General features: G+C 43.0%; 1 protein-coding gene across 3 annotated transcripts in view; it reads right to left on the bottom strand.

The window, feature by feature from the left end:
- SDK2 (sidekick cell adhesion molecule 2) overlaps positions 1-24,438 on the bottom strand; it is a 945,724-nt gene that overhangs the window by 348,213 nt on the left and 573,073 nt on the right. For all 3 annotated transcript variants that reach the window (XM_069199807.1, XM_069199808.1, XM_069199809.1), the window contains exon 4: positions 7,861-8,008. In XM_069199807.1, the coding sequence (XP_069055908.1) occupies positions 7,861-8,008 (148 nt within the window). The remainder of the gene's footprint in view (positions 1-7,860; positions 8,009-24,438) is intronic.

The following is a 24,438-nucleotide window of genomic DNA, read 5'->3' as shown; positions in this document are numbered from 1 at the left end:
GGAGATATAAAGTAAAGAGCTTAATTATATCTAAGCCTTTACGTGGAGCATGTAGTTTAACTGCACAGTGATAACTTATAGACATTCCACCCCCATGAGGGCACATTGTTTCACATATGTAGTGTGCCACTTTTCAATACAATAAGCACCAAACCTTGTGGTCTTACAAGGCACACTTTGGGGGTGACATATTATTATATAAACGTAGGTTTTCCTACAAAGCATAGGCACATTTCTTTTCATGCGTCACTGATTTTAACCTGTGGCTCATCCAGAGCACAGCAGTGCTCTTGGCAACCTTATATTTATGTCATATATGCACCCTGCAGCCCATATGTGACACTTAATCCCATGTCATTGGTACATTTTCTGTGGCCTTGTAGAAAAGTCAAATAGACCAATTGTGTGAAACCAACTTTAGCAGTGGCAGTTAAGTATCAGAACACATGCATTGTGGCAATGAATGGTAGTGTCACAGTGTAGTGAGTCCCAATACCAGTAAAGGTAGGGTCCAGAAAAAGGCATAAAATATTGGATCATAGTGCAGAAAAGTTGGATTTCTTCCTCCTTCTTACATGGACACTGTTTGTTTACTTTGCATCTTACAGAATCTGGAAAAGCCTACTTCGACTACTCCTGTATTTTTATCTGTTAAGTTTATCACCACTGCCAACTAAAAGAGTTCCAACTGCAAACTGAAAGGATGCACATGCCCTCTGTGCCTTGAATTACTCAGACATTATGCATGGAGTAATGCAGTTTCTGTGAGGTCTGTTGGATTCTTGGTAGTGGATGGGCGAAATGCATATAAACAAAGGAGACAACTGCAGAATCACCTGCTCAGAGCAAAAAGGTGTAGGGCAATTGGCAAAGGACCCGGGCCACAACTGTATCGGGTCCAGGGGTAAAACAGGAACCAATACAGTTGTGGCCCCTGGGGCCCTCACAGATCAGGTGGGGCATGCTTACCATATTGGAGGGGGGGGGGGCAGAGACTACTGCTGTGAGTGTGGGGGCCCCTTCAGCATATCCTTAAGGGGTTGGGGGCGTTACGTTTTATTATGCCACTGATCAGTGCCTGCATAGGTCTGACTTGATTACCATATATCAAGACAGCGATGGCTGTGGTGGACATGGGGTGAAATCTATACAAGAACATGAAGCTCTTAGGGCCTTCATCAGCCTACAGGTGGGCAACAACCTGCAGATCATAGAAGCTTAACAACGGATTTCAGATTTGGGGGTTGAGGTGGTGCTCTCATTTGGGGTCCTGTGGTGGCCAGCCAGGCACGAATTACTTTCTATAAGACGAATGTAACATTCATTTGACTCTTCCACATTCCCATATAGGCTTTTCCATTATACACTCTTATGTGAATCCACAAATGCTGTATCCATTGGGACAACAATCCACATAGTTTGAGTTGGGGTGCAGCCTCCATTACAGGCACACATGGATAAGTGATGGATCAGTTCATGAACTTTTGTCTGATCATGTGCTTGATAACTTTACTTGCTAGTGGAAAACAATAATATGTTTTAAACAACTTCAATAAAAAGCCTTGCTGATTCAAATTCCTAACTGTCTGAGTGCTGTGTTGTGGAAGTTTGTTTCATGTATCCATGGGGGGCGCTGTTTCACCAAACAACTTATCGAACCAGCATTAAAAAAAAAATATTTTTTAAACCTAATCCCCGATTCCCCCCAAAAGTAGGGTTGACAAAATCAGTGATATTTACTTCTGCACCAAACCTCACAAGACTGGCACAAGGAAAGTGGCCTCTGGGTCAGGGAAAGTCCCCGCTACAGTCGAGTGCCTGAGAACATTTCTTAAACAAGTACTACTTATCTAACAGGCGGCCCAGGCTTCTCCCAATGAACCAGGCTTTAAAGTGTCATCCTACAAAATATAATAACTCAGGAACTGAAAGCAACTCGTCTCTATTTGGAATTGTATCCCATTTATTTTGCATGGTTGGACTGCCGGGACAAACAATGATGTGCAATAAACATTTCCACAACACGTGGCCTCCTTCAGTCTGGAATACCGCCTTTGCAATGACTCTGTCGACTGAACGGAGAAGTGCACATAGAGAACGTCCCCAGACCTACGGGTATTCTGCCCACACTTCGCAGAATAGATGAGTGTGTAAAGGTTTCAGTGAGCAAGTATCTTGCTCAGCCCGACCAACCCCGCCCAGGGTGAGCAAGAACTTCCGTTGCTTCACAGGTTCAGTCAGCTTCACTCGGCCCGAGCCTCAGGTCGGTTCATTCGTCGGGGGTGGAAGGTTTGCCGGGGGGTGGGGCGTTGGGTCCTGGTTTGTGGGTGGTCTACGCGCGATATTGGCAAGGCTTCCTCGTGAATTTCCGTTTAGTTTGAGGCAGTTTGGCCTCCAGCGCCGAAGGAGAGGAGCCTGGACTGTGAAACTCTGGGCGAGGTGTACAGTAATGGCAACTGTCTCATCTGGGCCTAAAGTTAGAAAATCCATAGAAAATGCGCAGGAGCTATTTTTAACTGTCTCTATTCTTCAGAGAGTGGTGGAAATGAAAGCTGTCTGGTGAAGAAGTAAGCTCTCAACTAACAAAATCTCTCTCACCCTTCTAGTCTTGCATAAACATTATCTCTTGGCAATCACGGTACATTGTCTGCAACATTCATTTTTCTGAAAGGGCCCATGTGTGCTGTAGAAGGTACTGGCAGAAAGACGCCTCAGAGCGCTCGGGAGGGCGTGAGCAGAGTCAGTATGTTAGGTTAGTTTGACATGCCACTGATTCTACTCCAGCCATGCCACCTTCAGAGGTGCTAGGCTGTTAATTTAGTTGTGTATTTAATTGCACAGGATGGTTATACTGTAAAAGAAAAGTTAGCAAAGTTTACAATTTGTATCGTTACACACTACAGTCCCACACAGTATGTGTACCTCAGGATAAGGTTTAGCTGCCTTAGTACTTTATGCACTTCACTGTAGGCTAATTGGAATATGTGCATTTTTCTATGATATTTCTGATTTCTGTGTTTTTGGAACCAAAAGTATTCTGAAACAAGCATTGGCAAAGCCAATTGGTCATGCATTTGGGATCTATTATCTCGGCAGTCAGTAGACTACACCTGAAGATGTGCAGCGTGGCTAAACAACAACAAACAAAAAAAGGGAGAAAAGGCCTTTGACACGGTGACCGCGTCATTTTATAGGCGAGCAAAGCAAGCATGCCATGTGTTTTTTTTTGTTTTTTTTTAACCGAGAAACGTTGGATCAGCAAGGAATAAAAGAAAATAGCACAAAATGCTCAGAAGAGCAGCAATGAGTGTTGAAGAAAGCAACACGGAGAGGGTGGAATCACAGTGGGAGGAGGTGGGGAGGCAGCGGGAGGGCAGGGTGAAGCAATAAGACGGGGGGCACTGGTCGAAGAAGGAACACAAAGAGTGCAGATAGGAAAATAAAGTGAGAGCGATGAATGTGGAGGGGAAGAAAAAGGATGAGAGAAAGAGCATGCAACATGGAGCTGGGGAGGGAAAGCACATGGGTGAGAAACCAATGCGGGGATGAGTGGCACACAAAGGCGAGCACATGATGGGGAAAGGAAGCAAGCATATGGGCAGCGAAAGACCAACACAAATGAGCCAGAGGGGAAAAGTGAAGGAGACAAAAATGCTTAAATAAAAGCGTAGCACTTGAAAAGTGAGCCGAGAATGGACTCAAGTAATGTGTCCAAGCCCCAGTGGAGGGATAAATGCACAAAGGGTAAGTAAAGCCCACAGGATCTATTGAATAAGAAGCAAGCAAATGACAATGAAGCCATCCAATGGTAAGCTATGGCGGGCTCTAAGCCCACTGCAAGCTGATAAAATAACTTGTAGCAGACATTGCATGTGTTGCCAAGTAGGCGAGATATACAATTGGACAGAAAACGACATCCCCTTTGTTTATACCCTTATTTCATTCTTGTCGTATAAGGCCATGGGACATCTCAGCTTGGAAGGGACAAAGTTCTATTTCCCTATACAGCTCGTGCACGAGACATGCAAGCTTTAAGTTAATGCCACTGAAAAGTAACTTGGTTTTCAGAACAGCTCCATGTGTTTTTCTGGGTTCAGATGAAAGACTAGGCAGAAGTGTTCATTGTTTCCAGATATTACAGTTTACAAAGAAGGTTTTGTCTTAAGTCCAGACACAGAGAATTATTCTTCGATTTGGGACACTATACCATCTCTAGGAGTGTACTTCATGCAAGGAGAGAAAAAAAGTTATGTTTTTCACAGTCCTCAGTTAAAGTTACTTCTCCTACAAAGTATCAAAAGTAAAGTGACCTGTGTCAAGAAAAATTAAATGGATGACCATCCATCAGACATTGGGGTCATGCTCTGGTCAGACCCCGTCTTAAGGACCAGCACTATAAACAGGAGCCTTTCCCAGCAGACCACCATTCCTTCTACTATCCCTCTATGAACGTCTGCCCATTTATCACTGAAGGGATCAAAGGCACAACCTGGAAATGGAGCAGGCTGGACGAGTTCATGCACACTTGGGTAGTCAGGGATTACAAAGCTTAATCTTGTACCCAAAACAAGCAAAAAATGGCACACCCTCGCTAAACTCAAAATCTAAAGATGACAGTGAACACAGAACATACACAGATATCAAGGTCTGCCCCCCAGCAGGGAGTAATGACATTATTTAGCTAAACATTTTTGTGGTACCCATGCAATTCTTCATAAAGCGGTGCTTTGCAATGTCGGGGCAACAGAAAATTCAGCATGAATAGGGTTTTCCCTCATTTGCCAAAACATGTACACTCTGGCACAGATTCCACTGATTAGAGCAACAAAAGAATATTCATTTGGATCAAAAGTTAGAACAACTTTACCACGCTCCATATCGCAATGCTCATTAAAATTTCCCGCGCCCACCTTTCAAAAGTCAGTTGCTGCATTAAGACATGACATAGGTGAAGAAGATGGTTTAGCTCCGGGTGGATTGAGGAGACGTACTTGCCTTCAGCAAGAGCACCTATGTATTAATTTTAATATGATTGATTCAGGGAAGTAATTTCTGGCAAAACATTTTTTCGGGTGTATAAAAAACCTGAAACCAATTTAAAGACTCCACTTATTGAGCTGAGGTCATTGCAGTGCTTAATTTGAACTGGTGGATGAAGGTGGAGCCCAGTGGCACTCATTTATTGGGACCAGCACTTACTTTTCCTCCTCAGACTTTGACCCAGAAAGAAAAGCACTAAAGGAAGAAAGAAGGAGGATGAGAAAGTTGGAAAAAAATGACATAAGGAGAAAGGGATAAAAAACAACCTGTGAAATAAAGGGTCAGGGAGCGTTTGGTGATGGTCGAAAGAGGTATGAGAGGGATTCAAGACCACGCACCCCTGATATTGCACACCACCAATCAGTGGTGGTTCCTCCGTGAGAGTGGAGGAGCTTCGCCCTCCTGCACTACTGTGCAGAAAGCATAAAAAATAAAATGGTAATAAAATGATTTTATTACCATTTAATTTTTTTATCTTTCTGTCAGCAAACAAAGTATGTGGGCAGGGTGGAGCCAGTGCATCACTGCTGTCAATGATTGGCAGAAGTGAGGGGTGGCCCTTTTGTTTGAAGTGTGCATGATGGTTAGGCTGGCTACCTTGCTAGGGTCAAACTGACATGCGCATTTCAAACCTCTCCACCCGGCTGTCTTGAACAGCTGGCTTAGAGAGAAGGCAGAGGCACAGAGTGCCTTTTGTAGCACGGAGCTGGCCCACTCCAGCCAATCAAGACACTTTTTCATGCTGGTTAAGAGCATGAAAAAAGTGTCTTTATTGGATGAGGGAGTTGCTGTGGCCTTTGAGCTCTGAGGATGTGCTGTAGAATGAGGACGTGCTGCAGAACATCGAATAAGGTAAGAGTTTTATTTTTTATATTTATGTTGGTGTGCATGTTATGTGTGTATGTTATGTTTAGTGTGTATCTTATGTATGCTATGTGCGTATGTTATGTGTGTATGTTATAGTTTTTTTTAGCCCCTCCAATTTATGTTGCTGCCAGCATCCACTGTCACCAACATTCAGCAGCGACAGCTGCACGCTTCTGAGAAATCTTTGGGCACCAGCAGTCATTATTTTGCAAATTTAGCACTGGGTCATGGTTATCTTTTAATACACTAAGGGCCATATGTACGAACACTTTTTCCCATAGACACAGAATGGGTAAAAACCTTTCATACATCTGGCCGTAAGTTTTAGTGACCCATTGGAGGATCAGATTAAATGCTGAAGATGGGAAATGTTTCGTAACATGTTCCTAAAACAACAGTTTTTCATGTGTACACTCAGCAATCATTTTAGATCTGGTCGTAGGGTTCATTGCCCTCCATTTTAAAAGTTTTCTTAATGAGATACTCAGACAACATACCTTACTGACATACATTTCTGCAGGGGCTTCTTTCCTCACACCAGTAGGGCAGTCACGCATTAGTTTGCGAGCAGAGTCTCGCGAGGTTTGCAGTTATTGGCCTCCCCAAGCTTGCAGTGCTTCCTACTTTTCTGAGGCCCACGCACGAGGACGCCTTTCTCTTGTGAGTGATAGCTGACAGCCTTATTTCGTGATCATTTCATATAAGTGCGCATTTCTTGTTTAGCCTTTTCTTGTGTGTACTTTAAAACGATGAAATGCTGGTAACTATTGAGTCTTTTGTAAGCTGTTGTGAAGCTTTTCTTCACAAGTGACTCAACATAAATAACACGTAAAGAGCCCAGATTTTCCTGCAAAGGAATGCAGATGCACCCCTCGTGCAGAATTACGGGACTACACTTACATTTCACAGCTTTAGTAAAAAATAAAAAACGATTTCACTTGTTGGGGAAAAATGTAGCACTTCTCATACACGCAGAATGCCATAAACCGAACCCAATGAGACACTTTTGTTCTTCTAGCTCGCACGTTCAGAATTCCGGTGGTTTGTTTTTATGTCCTTAGATGTTGGGGAATAGCATTTTGGATGCTACATGCTGAACGCGCATGCCTTCCTTCTATAAAGAAGTCTGCTTTTAAGGCGTTGCATTCAGGTTGGTATCAATTAGGCGCACTGTAGTAACCGAAAAGAGACATGTAGCGCTTTATAGAGATTCTTATAAATGGGAGGTTAAAGTATGCCAAAACGTCACACTTGTTTAATAACAAACTGAAAGTGCCAGAAGAAATAATTAATGTTTTACCCATAATGTGATGCATAATTACCATTTCCTAAACTACAAAAGGAAACTGTTTGCGGCATAACTACAGCACACGTTTGTAAAATTCATAGCAACGATAACTGGACAATGACAGCCTCATCCTGCTGGTCATTAAAAAAAATTCTACCATCTGACAAAGTTTTCCATTTAAACTCTTTACTGCCCCTCTCCACTTCATCTTCAATCACACTGCTTCATTGTCTCCTTTGTACTGCTACTCCTCTCTTCTCTCTGTTTTCCACAAACCTCCTCTTTGCGTTTTAAAAAAAATATTTTCCCTCATTGCCCCTCGCCATTCCTTATTTCTAGCCCTTATGCATCTCTTTGCTCACTCTCTTTACTTATCTTCTCATCACTTTCTCAAACTTTCTTCCACTTCTCCAATCAATTCTTTCACTGCATGTTTCCCATATCTCCTCTTACACCTCCACACCTGTCCTCCCTCTCTACCTTTCCTTCCTCTTTCGATCCCGCTTCCATTTCTATACTTGAAGTGTTTTCTCACAATTGTTCTTCTCTCTTGACTAATCGCTATTTCTTTTCCATCCGTGCTGTGCATACTGTCTTTACATTAGGTATTTTGAGTAGGAACCATCAAGCTCTTCTCTCTCACCACAACACCAAGTTCTACTTACATGCGACTGCTTGGGGGGATTTTGCGGCCATCACGAAACCAGGTGACCTGAGGCTGAGGGAAGCTAGCGATGGCCGGCGCTTGGATGATAGCCGCCTCTCCATGAGAAACAGCCTGCTGCGTCTCAATGTCCTCGAAGCTGCCCATATCTGAGAAGGAAATTGACAGAGCCCTGTGAGTAAGGCAACACGCAAAAGACACATTCCCTCACCTGACATGTGACTGCCTCTACCTCACCACCACTGGCCTTTTAGTGGTACCTCATCCCACCAGTTTATCCATAAACTAATACATCCTGCAAACTGAAAGATTTGTTGGCAGTTGAGATCACGTCCAGCAGTGCCTGACATGACACAGAGTATTCCCTAGACCAACCAGTCTGATAGAGGCACTCTGGCCTGTCGGAAAATATTCCTAAATTGTGTTAAACTATTGATCAATTGGGAAATTCGTAAACACGCCTATTGGGCCGAGTGGAGTTTCTCAACAGGCTTCATTGTTTGTCCTTCAACGTGCAAGATTCAAAATCTCCTAAAATTATGATTTGGAGAGAAAAATCGAGTCAATTACTGTTCACTCACAGCCTTGTGCAGGACCCTGACACATCATCAGAGCGAGAAATGAAAGAGAGAGCCATTTTACATAGCAAGGATTGGCAAAGACGACCTGCCTCGCTTTGCCAATTTTTGTTGGTTTTCATTATTGTATTTTACATTGTTTACCACTACTGGCAGTCAGTCTACTTGGAAAAGTATTTTCTAGGTTTCCATGATGGAGGTAACAATGCGTGAATACAGAATGTGGCATCCATTGGTAGTAAAGAGAATAATCTTCTACCATTTTTTAACATTATTTTGTGTAGGATGGCTGACAAGATGTGTCTAAACTAAATGTAACAGCCATCTTGAATTTTTTTTAACTTTAGTTCAAAGATGGTTGACACCTTGCATTTGACACAATGTGGTGGTCATCTTGAAAGTATAATAAGATAACATTTCCAGATGGTTGGTAGCCATGGCTACCAAGTTGGATATATGCACAATATGACAGACATCTTGAAAGTATACAAAAATACCATTCCAAGATGGCCAGCTGCCATCACAGGCTTTGTCATTACCGGCACAATCTTACAAGCATTGGCAAAGTCAATAATGGTGAGCAGAGAGCAAAAACTTGCAATGAGATGGCTGGGTGCTGCTTAGCAAAAAGCTGCAGTGCCCATCATTACTAAAAAAATATCAACTGGGGAATATTATTCTTCAATTGAGATTAACACCTCTGGAAATATTATATGGTATCTCTGAAAATATGCATTACCACATTGGAAAAGGAATATTGCTGCAGGAACACAGCGCCAGAGTTATTTAGTGCTGACACTAAACAGTACAGTCTTTAGAACATATTTCCATTTATTAAGTAAAAGAACAAGTGCAATAGTGCTATGGGTACCGTATACTGTCCGATGGTGGAAATACCTCCAAAGAATAGATTTTAGTTTCAAGGACAAGGATTAAAACCCTGCAAGGCTAAACCCTGCTTTGGCCTTATTGCCTCAATGTTAATGAACCTCAGATAATTGAAGCTTTAGCATGCACAATGTGGTTATGGCTGTGTCCTTTCTCTCTTCTTGTTCAGCTGTCAATGATTAGCACCAAAGCCTTACACCTAATAAGGAATCTGGTGTAATTATGGACCCCAATATCTTCAAGTTGCTAAATGATTTGTCTACACCATATAATCACTATTTCAAATTTTCTCTGACCTAGGTTTCTCTGGAGAGATACAAGCCACCCTGACTTTAGTGCTTTCCTGACTTCATAGACAGTGGAGAATACAGAATTTAGCTGCAGGACATCTTTGTAATCTACATACCTGCACTCTCATCTTGCACGACTTTCAGCCTTTACATTGACTCGCCAGTGAACGTAGTGAAGAGCACTGCACATTCAAACATCCATAGCACTAGATCAATCTTCCTTCTGCATAAATTGCATATCTTTCGCCAAACAAGATCACTAAGCTCTAGGTTGGTCCCAGTCATGACCTTCACTTTCTTAAAAAAAAAAGGCTGTCCTTTTTTCTCATTTCTGAAGGGCAAGATCTGGAATTTTACTTATTCATTTGTGAATAAGAACAATTGACAATCAACTCAAATGTGAGAAAGTATTGAAACTCACATTTCCCACCTATGTAATTGTTTAACACAGACCACTTCTAAAATTGGTATATATGGACAGGTGTGACTGCTTTTTTCTTCAACACCCCTTGTTATACTCCTTTTCCAATACACTGCACCATTAATAGAACACATCTCTGATTCCCATGCAAGACACCCAACATCTCCCATAAGCCCAGCAACAACCCATATCTTAACAACCATGCGATCAAAAAGGACACCAAGGAACCAAATGACAATCGGAGTGCTTTGTGCCTCATCAGTGGTATGTAACAATGTATCCATTCTACATTGTAATACTATGCTCTGGTGTATACACCTGCTCTTGCAGGACAGTTCTTTGTTGCACCTGGAGGGATAGCCTAATTTTTGTTTGGTTAAGCTATAGAACAATGTTGTGTGACATGTGAGCAAAAGAGCTCAGTGTCACAACTTGGATTGCTAAATAAAGACAAGCTTTAGTTTGGAAAAGTGGAGTGGAACTCATGTATGGCTCAGCGAAGCAATTTTGATCTGATTCATGAGATTTACAAAAACAACTGTTGTGAAAATCCCTCTTTTCACAGTCACCCATCCTCCTGTACCACAATTACTGCCTGCCATTTATGGAGCTGATAATCTACATAGTAGTTGTTTCATCAAGAGTTGTTTTCAGTTTTGTCTGAAAGGTTTCAATACTTTTATGACAAGTCTGAGTCACTCCTATTCTAAAGGCTCTCCCATACGTCTCGTCAAGTAATTGAAAAATAGAAAGCTATGGAAAAGTCATGTTTGATGGAGCTGTCCATCAAATTTTTCCTCTATTGACAGCAACTGCATTGGCGATGGTTCCTGCCAATGTACAGAGATGTTAGCGGGGCCAGAGAACATATCTAAATGTTGTGGGTGGAGTAAAGGCTGGGTGATGGACAAAGTGCACCACCACCCTGTATCCCTTTAGTCTATTTGCTAAACTCTAAATCAGGCTCTCTGTCTAGAGTGGCCGAGTGAGCAAAAATAATTTAGTTTGTAATGCTCCAGCAAGCAAGATACAAAGTAATGCGATATTACCAAAATTATTCCAATTACTCTGGGGATAGGGGGTAAAGGCAGGCTACCGCTCCAGTTTTGGAAGCACCAACAGGTTCCTACCAGCCTAGTTCATGTGCAGGTCTTCAACTAGCTGAAGCCAGCACTCAATTTGGCAGGTGGTCAGCATCCCACTGCGACCATGTTGTTTGAAGCATTAGCTACACAGGTTAATGCATCTTCCAGACTTCAGCCTTCTTCAGAGTAGCAGGAGCTGGCATGAGCAGTAAGCAGTGTGAACTCCAAATCAAAGTCAGACAGGAATAAAACGTTGTCTTATAAATAGTTTTCATTCCGCTATTACTAGGTAGATTGCGCAACCCCCTCGTGGTTTAGCTATCTGAGTGAAAAGGTTTGTGTGGTTTCCTCAAAACAGAGAACGAGTGAGGCGTGGATATGCGTACAGAACAAAGTTACGCAATTGGTTCTCCCTTATCTCACTATTAGTCATGGCAATTTGGGCCACACCAGAATTAAAATTTCACCCAGCCCTAAAATTTGCATCTATTCGAAGAGTGCGTCGATAAGTGCAAATGTGCTGCTTTTTTCGAAAACCGTTCACCCTGTATGTTTAAAGTCTTAATCCAAAAAATTAACAAGTTAAAACGTCTTGGAGACATCAAGATATTAATAAAAACCAACACAGACATAGCAGACCCGCCTCAGGGCCGCCAGACCCAACTACATAGCCAAGAATGCATTTCTCTGTGGGGGTGTCACACTCCAAGCAGTCCCCTGAAGCTACACCCCTGCTTGTTACTCCCATTGTAGAAAATATGTCAAGGGTGGCTTGTTAGATGTTTAGTGGACTATTGCATAATATTAATGTAAGACATATGCATGCAGTGCTTGAGACTGTACCTTTACTTGCTGAATATCACACATATACTCCCCTTCACTACTGGCATTCTTGCTGCAACAGTTGAAATCAATGAGATGCTCTAGGGATTGTTGCCATTCCAAAGGTAAAAATCTAATCACGTTCTGCTAAGTTATTTTTCCTGTCCTGTCCTCCTCTTTGTATGTGTGCACTTCCCTGTCACAACATTACCTGTGATCATGCGAAGTAGGAGAAATGGAACGGGCAGGATATAAGAGATGTACACGAACATCCAGAACAGTATAGCGAGAGATGTGAAATATAGGGTGAAGAGGGGAGATACAGATGATGTAGAAAAACATATGAGGTAGGGAGAGAAGTAAAGTAAATGACAAAAGCTGAGGTAGCCAAAAGGAAACATAAGGGGAGGAAGAAAGAGAAAGATCTGCGTTGAGAAAGAGAGGCAGTGAAAAAGGTAATGTTTTAGAGTGTGATAGAGAGAGATAGAGACAAGGAGAAGGAAAAGTAGAGAGAGGCAGAGGAGTACAGTATTCCAAGGGATGAGGTACTGATTGAGGTACTGTAAAAAAAGGTATATCAGAGAGAGGTAAAGGGAGTGAGGAGGAAACATAGACAGACAGAGAAACTTGAGGAAAAACAAAAAGATGAAAAATAGAGAGAAAGCAAAATGAGACGATGTACAGAAAAAAGGGCCAGGTTAAGACAGTTGTGGAGAAGATAGAAATGTAGAAAAAGGAGTGAAAGGAAGAAGGAGAAATGTGGTGTAAAGTGAAAAGAGGAATTTGAGAGAGATCTGAGAAAAAGAGAAAGAGATGTGATGCTTATACAGAGGTTGATACTTGTGAGATAGAAAATCAAGAAGAGGTGGTCAATTACAGAGATCTATAAAGAAAAAGGTTGAGAAAGACAGTTGAGGTGGAGCTGGTGAGTTTTATGTGTGAAAGAGAGAGAGGCAGAGAGGGAGAGAGAGAGGGAAAAAGAGAAGAAGAGTTAAAGGAGTTTATAATAGAGAAAAAGAGGCAGATAAATTGAGGTTTTCCAGAAAGCAGTATGATATTTAAAGTGATGAAGGGAAGGGAACAGAGATAACTTGAGAGTAAGAGGAGGTGTAAAGGTGAGGTAGTGAACTAATGGGGAGGTAAACTTAGAGGTTGGGTAGTGAGAGAGACCAATTGTGCATAGAAAGGTAAGGTGGTGAGGGAGATATGAGGTAGAGATACAACTGTGGTAGAGAGGTGAGGTGAAGTGGAGACATAGAGAAGGAGCTGAGGGAGGTAGAGAGAAGGTAGGAGAGACATGGAGAAATGATGTAGATAAAAAAGAGGCTGTGTGAGACAAAGTAGGTGAAGGAGGGATAGAAGCGGGTCAATTTGAAAACGTCCAGTGCTGTAGAGTAAAAGGGACAAGGAAGAGTGGGAGTTAAGGTACTGAGAGAGGTTTGTGAGTGATAAATATAGATACAGGCACAGAGAGTGATAGAGAGAGGAAAAGGGTGATGGGAGAGAGGTAGAGATGAAGTTGAGTGACATATTTAGGGTACGTTGAGAAAGAAGTGGAGAAGACTAAGGTGAAGTCAAGAGAGATGAGATAGAGCTAGGGAGAGAGAAAGAGAGTGAGAGAGAGGATGAAGGTACATAGAGAAGTAGAGATAGAAAGAGAGAGCGGTTAAGAGACAGGGTGAAGGGAGATAAGGTGTGGTGAAGAATGGAGAGTGAAATGACACGAAAAGTCACCACCTGTCTGAGAGTGTGAGGGGTAAAGCTGGGCAAGCCAGGCACGCCCGAAAAGGGACAAGTTTATTTTTTAGCACAATGCAAGCCAGCAAGCAACCAATGTTTTTGTGCTGAGATGCACAAGGGGGGAAAGTAATGCACAATGGTCTGATGCTGTTCACTACCACTATGCTAGCACACAACCTTTGCACCAGGGTGCAGAGGGGTGTGTGCTGTCTAGCGTAGTATTGGTACTGGAAACATGCCTTTTTAGTACAAAATCGTAGGCTTACACATATGTGTGCTGTACACTGTAGCACACATGTAATGTGTGGAATGTTTGCAGGAATAAAAAACATTTCTCCATGGCAGTGCTTACTTCAAGGACACATTATTTTCGACACAAAGCCAGGTCTGAGTATCTTTAGTAGATCAGGCTTTGAATCAAAATACAGAAAGCATGGTGTTTGCACTAATCCACCCTGCAAAGTGGCACTAAGCAGTGCAAAGTGCTACTTGCGCTCAGAAAGTAGCACCGGTCCAGCACAAAATTACTTTTGCTCTAAAATGCAAGTACTCTTGCAAGAGTGTTCACTGCTTTACATCATTTTACATGACTCGTAAACGTGGCCATACGTTTCTGCTAAGCATGCTTGAATGTGAAATTAAAAAAGAAGCTTTTTTTTTTTTATGACCAACGTTGTTGTGGCTGAAATTCTGACTGTCCAGTCACATTACCAGGGGTCCCCCTGGAAGTTGGGAGCCCTAGGCAATTGCCTACTTTGCCCAGGCCTTAAAATGCCTCTGTTTAAAAGGGGCTTCCATGCAACACTCCTGGGCCTTCTATCCTCTCTCGGATATGACGTAGCAATGGTCCCCACCATTGCTGAACTGGGACACTGGAAGAGTGCCCTAGAACTACACTGAAGAGCCGCCCTATAATGCCAGGTTACCGAGGGGTCTAGCGCATGTATCAAGTGATCTAGAACCCATTGACTGGGATTAGGAGAACCTTACTGTGAACCTTGGCGTTTCTGATCTTGATTACAGGCCTGTTGCTTGTGGCTTCAAACAGTTCAGCCCCTCTCACACTGTCCTCAAAGATAACATTCTGAGAACGCAGAACTATTTCCAATGTGCGGCGATCACTACCTTGGCCACATGCACATAACTGTACAATTAAGGGATGCCCATCCCTATCCAGGCACTGTAAGGCCCTCTTCTTTCCAGTGATGTACAGCAGCACCTAAACGGCTCGTGAACCACTGACCAAGAGGCAAACATATATTGTGTAATGGATAGAAACTTGAGCCAACTACTGCCCTTTACCACTTTATATTACAATAATGTAAATGTTTTACGGTGTCCTTTTAAGGGGAGACCCACTACTATTCTAACAGGACAGTTTCATGTTGTGATCTGGGGCAAACATTATTCGAGAGCTGAATTTGGCACTGCAAGGCACATGCACAACGAGTGGCGACACACAATGGGGCAGACATACACAGACAGTTGGACATGGAGACATGCACCCCGATGCCAGGATTGTAGCGTCTGTGTAGCACGTGCCTCCTCCCTACCAGTCTCCAAAGAAGCTTCAGGAAGGTCGTGTCGGCAGCTGCTCAGTTTGCTGAGGGCGACCGGAAGAATGGTGTGTGGGGTGATCTGGGAATAATCCCTTTTGGTGCTCCAGGTAAGGCTTGGAGATTGGTTCTACAGGTTTCACATGGCATGTAGCAGCAAAAAAGTGTGAGCTGGGGTGAGAAAGAGTGGCAAGGACAGATTTGCAGACTGTATATCAAGTTGAATCACACACTATGAAAGGAAATACACAGATGTCCAAACAGGGACTAACAGTATTCTGGCATTGCGACTGGAAATACTCCAACACCGCAATGAAAGTATATCGAGAAGGAAAATACATTAGGCCACAATTACGGGTCGAAGAGGTGGGGGAGTGGTATCCCGGGTGGGGCCCGCTACACCCTGTCACAAGAGGCCTGGATATCATGTACCCATATTTTACGGGTGCAGCAACACCTGGCACCATGTTAGTGGCAGGTAAAATTATTTGCAGGATTAGCAAGGGCAGTCGGACCCTATCTAACCCCTCCCCTTGTTTTGGAGGAGGGGGGTATGCAAATCAAGTGCTTCCACCCACTGTGCCACCCCAGAGCCTGCACTGTCTCCTGATGTCCTCTTACCTCCTGTTATGCATAAGGAAATGAGAGCATCAATACACATAACATTTCTTGAATAATTTCACCTGAAAAAAATGGGCCTGTAACATAATTCCCCATTCCGTGTGGTACTGGCTGGGAGTTTCCATTTGTACTGGAGTTTACTGGTCCGCAGCTTGCACCCCTACTGTGCAACTCATACCCAGGCCTTTTAGGGTGCGACATTGACGCTAGCAGAGAGAATGCGGCAACAGAGGAGCAGGCACAGGCGCTAGGACACAGAAACAAAGACAGGCTTATTGGGACAAGTAGCCACTGTGACACAGTTTGAGGTATGGAGACACACACCCCCACACAAACATGCAATCAATGTAACACAAGGACCATCGATGATGTGAAAGGTTGAAAATCCTACCACCCTTATAGAGTCCACTCCCTGGGAAAGCCAACACCCAGCAGACAACAGATTGCATGACAAAGCTTTGAGGAAAGCCAAGAACCTTGCAAAATGATTTGCAACAGAAATAAAAATCATTGTACAATTGATCAGTTACTTAGTGCACACTAGAAACTGAATTGGCTCGATGTAATTAACTACCAAGTGTTATTATCACTGATCTCAATAGTTTCTTACCATAGGTATATTAAGGGTGAATGGCTAAGTCACCTTGTTGAGATTCAAACTTTAGACCTTACGGTGATAACCTTAGCAGTGTGCCCTAATCCCACTGAGCTATCCTACAAATGCAGGCCCAGGAACTCTGGTACCTGTTTGTTTGGCTGCCCAGCACATGCTGCTCGTCATGAAAATTCTGCCCTAATTTCACTCTAAGGAGTCCAGATCATTTTAGCAAATTTACAGTCTGAAAGCAGCTACAGTGTATGTTCAGATACTCAGGCATAAAATATAGAAAATCTACTCAGTCGAACATTGCTTTGAAATGCTAACTTCTTGAAAATGCCACGGGGGTAAAGGGTGGATGAACTTATTTTGAAAAGGAGCTTTCAACTCAAAATCTTCTAGCATTCACACCGCTTTTCATTTTTAAAGCTTTTAGCAACACTTTTTCTCCTTTTAATGCTCCCAGTGCTTCAGTCTCATGCTCAGGGGATTGGTTTTTTTTCAGCAACACAGCAGAGATATGAACAGAGACAATGGTTTTCACCTGATCTATTACTCAATTATTTATATTCAGATTTAGAGATTTATATGATATATAATGCGCATGAAAACCCTTTGTTGTCAACATATAAAAAGAAGATGCATGATTAAAGATAAAGACGCGGGTAGAGGGATTCTGACGAATTACTCAGAACAAAGGCCCCAAAGCGCACGTTTCCTAAAGGCGTCAGAAAAGTAAACAAAGCGCTTCATAGCACTGCTGCTCTCATACTCAGTTTGATGAGCCTCGGTAGAATTTTCCACCTGAAATAGGTCTTTTCCACTCGTTTGCAATTTCACGGAAAGAACCCACATCCAAAACAACTTTAGTAGCTTACAAAGACAGTTACTACACTATGTTTGTCCTAGTTTCTGTACCAAGGGAGAAAAAAACGTGTGCTCTTCGTTTGAATACTTTCTGAGAAGGCTTGAATTTGTCAAAAATATTCAGCTGTAGACGCATTTTTCACGTGAAATACATCCGGGCTAGTTACACGTATTATGCATAAATCGAAAAATGGTGGCGCTCTGGGGGATGTTTATTGGTACAAAAGAAACAAACTCCACCTATGCTTAGTCAAAGGATCCTTCTGTTATTTCATTATGTGTGGCTGATCAGTTTGATCAAAATGAATTAAACGAACACTCTAAATAGACATAGCGCATTTTCCAGCACTATGAAATCTCGACAGTCAGAAATATTCAGTTGTCACGACCCGCAGACTGGGGGTCAGGGAAGGGGTGCTGGTGATGGTAGATCACATGGTGGTCAGTTAGTGCCCTGCTCTTCAGAAGGACCAGGCTCGGCTGACTGGCCACATTGGGAGATTGTCAATGATTTTACACAAATACCCCCAGCATTCTGTCAAAGATCTCTCTTATGGGCAGTATGAGGACGACTAAAGCTTGTAGGAGGTGCTGCAGAGAACAAGACATAGCAAAGGACTCATTCATTTGACAATGCAAGCTGCAGTCATTAAACGTTTTTTTTAAATATACAACCACTGAGAAGCATCAGGAATATGTTCATTGAAACCAGAGTTCCTCGTGCTATATTCTGAAAGTACCCATGAGACAGAGATGTGGATTAATCCCTCTAAAGCAGTGGTTCCCAACCTTTTGATTTCTGTGGACCCCCACTTTAACATTAATGGAACCCAGGGACCCCCACTGAATCATCATGGGAATCCAGGGACCCCCGCCTGAGTCATTACTGGAAGCTGGGGACCTAATTTGTCAATATTTGTTAATATTTTTTAATTTTCTAGGCTCTCGCGGACCCCCTGAGAAGGCTTCGTGGACCCCCAGGGGTCCCCGGACCACAGGTTGGGAACCACTGCTCTAAAGGCGTATAAATTTGGGCGTTTAAAAGGTTCGTCCCATTGCAACGGCAGACTATGAAATTACAAGCAAGAAAGACATTAAGGTGTTATTGGCTTAAACCAATATTCCATCACTTAGGCATAAACCAATGTAAAACAGCCATATCTACATGTCTGAGCGAAGTAAATGAACAGCTCTCGGCCAGCATTGTGAAATTTCTCAGGAAGCAAATAAGAATGAATACGAGCTCTGTGGGTAGTTAAAGTTGCAGATATTTGCCCATGTTTAGTGTGTCTCAAGATATCTATAGTACATTTTATATTGTTTCCAAGTGTTTTAATACAATCCACTTTATCTTGTTTCACTTAATTGTTGCCACGGAATGGTCCCATTGGTAGAACAATACTCTGTTCACTAGACGTTTTGTATATTTTGGTTTTAACGTTGATCGGATAAGCAGCAAAGACAATGACTTTCTTCTTGCATATGTCTCTGGAAATGTAACTCCATGAATGTAGAAGCAGTTTATTATTAACGGAAAGTAATGATCAATTGCATGTTTTGAAGTGATCATTTACAATTTTGAATGCTTTGAAGTATTCTTTCTCAATCTATTTCTCTTTTTTTTGCTGTTCTTGAATTTCTGTTGATTTATTGGAATGGTTTGAAACAACTCAAAACAATAAAAAGTTTTTATCTGTTTTTTTTATCGCGTGAGGGGTGAAGACAACATGGCTAAAGATTTTTAGTGGATCGTCATGAAGGGCCTGGTTTCCTAACGTACCGATGAAAAGTATGGGGAAGGTTCACATCACTGAATCAATGTTCTTTCTGCAACCATCTCAAGTGTTTTTTTTTTTGCTAAAGATAAAACTAATTGATAAATTTCTCAGAACTATCTGGACCCACTTGTCCTACTTACGGTTACAGAGCCCTAACTCTGATAGAGAGTTTTGATTTTGTGCCAGGTACTTGAGGGAGTTCAAGCGTACTTCTTTATTAATAATACAGGATAGGCTGCAAGGGATTTGTGGTTCTAGAGGTAACCCCTTGAGGGAAGCAAGGGCAGAACATTTTCCGAGCAGCAGAGTGGAATGCAGCCTTCGGTTGTCAAAAGCATATTCTGGGCAGACCAGGAGGAGAGTATTGTATCTTATTGGTGCTTTAACGATGAATCCTGCCTTGGTCTGCACTTTGGAAGGAGTTGTCTAATGGCGGGGAACAGTCATTACTTGGACAAGGGAATCAAAGTCGAGCATTGTGTCCAGTGTTAAGCAAAGAGATTCTGCAGTGGTGACAAGTATCAGAGAGAGTCCTGTGGACGTCAATGTGTTGATCATTTGGTAGGAAGCTCTGCTTTGCGACTGAATGACAGGAGGAGGAGCTCAGCTTGTGCCACCAAAGATACTATCCCTGTGTGTCAAGTAAGCAGAGTGTGAAAGCTATTTATGGAGTTCATCCTCGAATATGCCTGTGTGTGAAAGGTGATCCTAAGTTGGTGCAGGTGGGTAAGGATGCAGCCTCAAGGTCATCTAAAGGAGCTCGGGTGAGGCTGGGGAAGATTTACATTTTTGTGCTTTGGAATCTGTTGGCTAAGTATGCCCAGTGTTTTGTTTAACAATAGTATGCCATGATTAAGAACAATAAAACATGTTTAAACCTTTTAGGGATGTTTGCACTGTACCCCCATATGTATGGGTGTGTGCATGCTAAGGAGCTTTGCTATATTTTTCATTTCCACTGAGGTGAAAGGCTGCCCATTGCCAGACCCAACAGATTGTTCTCTACACTGGTTACAATGGGTCTTTGTAATAGTTATACATATATCTGTGCAGCAAATGCTCAACCTATGGAGTTGTCTCACAGACAGATTATGATAGTTGCAACAATCCCTCTCCTGATATTAAATCTCTTAATCCAGTGCTTTAAATAGACCATTACTCACTGATACTGAGTACCTGCACTTTTTAATTTTCTTTCCTTGAGTACTGGAACTTCTCCTGGGACAAAAGAGAGTACTGATACTCACTGTGGCCCAGCACTGGAGCAGGCACCATTGTGGTCAGCAAAGTATATTCACACCATCAGAGGCGGCTCCTCCGTTTGGGTGGAGGAGCGTTGCCCTCCCCCACCCCACCAGCAGCGGCAGCAGCAAAACCTTTAAAAGAAAACGATAATAAACCCAGTTTATTATTGTTTTCTTTTAAAAGGGCGGGTGACGAGCAGTGTGGGGGAGTGCACAGCACTCCTCCTCACTGTGCATGTATGTTTGGCTGGCTGTCTCGGGCGGGACAAACACACATGTGCAGTAGGTTCTCTACAGCACAGCTACACAGTTGACGGGCTGAAGAGAGCCTGCACAGGCTCCCAGTCTGCCTGGGAGCACCCTGGCTGCGCTCTCCCAGCCAATCCTGACTGGCCGCAGGGCAGGCTGGGAGCCTGTGCCTGCAGCAGAAGATGGAGGAGTGGCAGAGGAGCACAGCGTGCAGGTAGGTTTATTCATTTTTTATTTTTAACATTTTATTACTATTTCCAGTCCCCCTTTCTCTCCCTGTGCGCCACCCCGCTCCCTGTAACACCTGCGAGCCGCGACTGCAAACCATCCCCCAGCCTGAGGATGAACTATGCAGAGAGAATTAGACATAACGCTCTTGTTTATAGTACTTGTTCCATGATTCTTTTTGCGTGGCACAACCTACTTGTACTTCCAATTTGCTAAGTAGGTTCAGCAAGGTGGGATGTGTAGACTGTTGCAAGCTCAGTTTCTACCTGTCTGAGTCTACCTCTGCTGTAGGGTAAGACTGCCCTTGTGCCTCCTTGCCTCACCGGAGAGCCCATCATCAAGTGTCTCAGCTGGCTGGAGGTCTGACTCTCAATAGAACCTAAGGAGGAAACAGGAAGATTAAGGATGCCTTCTTCTGGTAATTGCAGGAAACTAGTCCTGTGTTGGCCACTGGTGTAGCAGCTGCGTGTTTTGTAAAGTGAGGCACTTTCTTCACAAGAATGAAAGCTACATGCTGTTTATATGTTGAGCCTGCAATGCACCGAAACGTTGTACTGCAAGAAAAACATGGGGTAGCCATCTATATGTGCCTTGCGAAATGTAAAGACTGCATTAATTCAGTGACAAGTGAATATGCCTCACTCACCAAACTCTAACACAAGTTACCAGAATGGTAACAGTGTATGAATAGCAGAAGAGATGTTACCTACTTTCCAGAGCTGTCAGCTTTGGAACAGTAGTACACGGTTCGGGCCCTGGCATCGCCTCAACATTTTGTGATTGTTAACAGATTTTTTTTTTACTCTGTCCCGAAGAAATTTGCAACAGAGACACATGCAGTAGGAAATATTTATTAAGATGTTATAATTTATTTAAATCAGAAATTTGGTGACTCTTTCAACTTCCAGCGTTCTGGCACTGCCAAATCGCTTTCTGAATGTTTTAGAGTATCAGCCATATTTATCATCTGATAGAATTGCTGAAATGGTTCTTTTTGTCCACTTCTTGTCTCACATTCCTACAATGGGTCAGATTTCTTGCACATAAAGCCTGAGAAAGTTAGAAACATAGACCCACCCCTGTCCTGCCCCAAACTCATCTCCTTGTCTTCAGGTCCATTTGGTGAGTACCTGCACTTATTGTTTCCACTTAAAGCACTATCTCAATCATTGCATCCTCCTGCGAAGTTCAATAGGGTTGTTTGAAAATTATATATTCCTTCCTCCCACCAAGAAAACCAGGAAGCTATTACCTAATAGGTAACATGAAATTGGATTTTTTTTTTTTACCCTTCCCAACAAATGGTGGTCTCCAACCTTGACAGGGGAGACAACAGTGTGCGTGAAACGCTCGGCTGCTGTCAGTCCCCTCTGGTTTACACAGTCAAAAAAAAGGCTCTTTCTCCTGACTTGGGTTAATTGCTGTAATTAAAAACATGCAAAGAATCTTTTTCTAATGACTTCGCCATTATCATCAGTTGTTAGCACAGCTGCATTATTAATCACTCATTAAAGTCTTAATTTGCCTGCGCTCACTGCAGCGTCGCGCTTACCTATACTCCTACAACGTAACTTGGGTGGCCACGGGGGACAAGTGGATAGAATCTGTGGCTGACCTCACAACAGGAAAGACAGACTGACAATTGTGAAAGTGGTTTACCTATGTTAGGGGTTCAGAACACAAGCACGTGGCACAAGATGTGGTCTTTGCCTCTCACATCTCTAGCGCTCCAGCCGTTTTTAGACTCTCTATCAATCTGTTCCCTGCTTACATTGGGCCTAGACATAGCCGCCAACCCCTTTTGGAAATACGTCACCCCTACCTCTGTCTGCAGTCCACTTCAGGATCAGCCTTTTAGAATACTGCTTGCTGACCAATAGCAGGATGGAATTAGGAAATCCACTGCAGGCATATATTCTCTCCGCTTGAATAAGAGACTCCAACCAGCGTGGAACAGATGTTAAGTTCCTTATTTTAAGTGTACAAACTCCACCTCGCTCAGTTTGCCCTAGTGACTTTTGATCTTATCAGTAGAATTCAACATGGCGGCAGCGCAAGACATTATTCTGAGGAGTAGTGGACTATGTTGTTTCCAGGCTCAACTACTGTACGACGGTATAGGCCTCATATTTACATTTTTTTGTGCTCAGAGGGTGGGCGGCTGATGACGAAGGCGGCATTTAGCATGTGCCAACTGGGCCTATGCCCAGGGTGACAACCTCTGGAAGGATGGAGGGAGAGAGCTGCATGCAGCAGTCTTCCTAGGAATTATATCCAAAGAAAAGCGTATTTAAACACTACTTCTGAAGTCTGCTAGTACCCTGCCTGCATAGTTCTTTAATTTTGACTCCATCCCCTTCCTCTTTCTCCTCCAAATTTGTCAATACATAATTAAAAGGACAAGGGAAAGGGGGTGCCAAATTTGGTTTCGCCCAAGGCACTACCAGATCAAAGGACAGCTCTGCTGATGAGACAATCATGGGTAGAGTCCATGAATTTGCTGCCTTGCCCACATCCAGCCTGTAAGCAGAGGAGGAATGGTGGGACGTCTAGCAGTCCTGTTGGCGTCTTAAACCCTCCAGGCCCACGTGACGCCACCAGATGAAATATGGAAGGAGAAGGCACACCCAATTGCTGGTGAGTTTAATTCAGTGGTTGCGCAAGACGTCCATGCAAAGGATCACGTGCATACACCACATCCTGCTGCCCTCCATTTGTGCTTTGACAGTGCCCAGGGAGGGTAGCTCTAAGCTGACAGCCACCACTGACATTAATTAAACCACAGCTGTAGCATTTCAGCACTTTCAACTGCTTATTATCTATTTTCAGTGGTAATATTATCGATCCTTCCCTTTAACCGCTCAATTATGCTCATTTTTAATGCTTTTATTTTGTATTCTGCATATTAGAATGACCTTTGGTCCAGTACATATGTGTGTAAAACAAATGCCTGCTCGTGGGATGTGTAAATGTAATGCTGACAAAACACACCACGTTTCACAACCCTATTATATTTTCAGATATAGACAAGAGTGCTCTCCGTGTCCGTGCTGCAGTGAAATGATGAAAGCCCTGGACTGGTAAATTGGTTTTACGACACTATGACCCCCTTGACAAAAAATGTGCGCATCTCCGAGTTATGGAATGAAGAATAATACGTTACCACAAGAAAACACGAGTCCTGTCCAGGAGGCAATCTCTACCTAAGCAGTCAATACCTTAACCTGCATAACCCACTAATGCCCTTTGGAGGTCTGTGGGCTTCAAGAACGCCCATTCTCCAGCAGTGGGTGGACAAAAGCTGTTTACATTCTACCTGCACAGAGTGGAACATTTCTAATCCAAATTTAGAGTGAATGTGGGTGAGTGCCCTTTCATAGCGCACCACGGGTGCCCAACAGTCTTGGCACTGCTGAGTGACAGTGTGAAACTGTTGTACCTGAAAGCTCAGGGAATTTGAAGAAGGTGTGATATTAAGGATTTTCCGAATCACAGGATATTTGTGTTTTTTGAGAAAGACCATTGGACCAAGAACCAGGTTGGACCAGACAAGTAATATGAGTTCATGATGACTCTTCGTAGGGGCCTGATACTGTTTCGACCAAATTTATTCT

The sequence above is a fragment of the Pleurodeles waltl genome, chromosome 7 (genome assembly GCF_031143425.1).
Source record: "Pleurodeles waltl isolate 20211129_DDA chromosome 7, aPleWal1.hap1.20221129, whole genome shotgun sequence".
NCBI classification, from domain to species: domain Eukaryota; kingdom Metazoa; phylum Chordata; class Amphibia; order Caudata; family Salamandridae; genus Pleurodeles; species Pleurodeles waltl.
The sequence above is the reverse complement of the archived record's forward strand: the minus strand, read 5'-3'. Positions and strand labels throughout refer to the sequence as shown.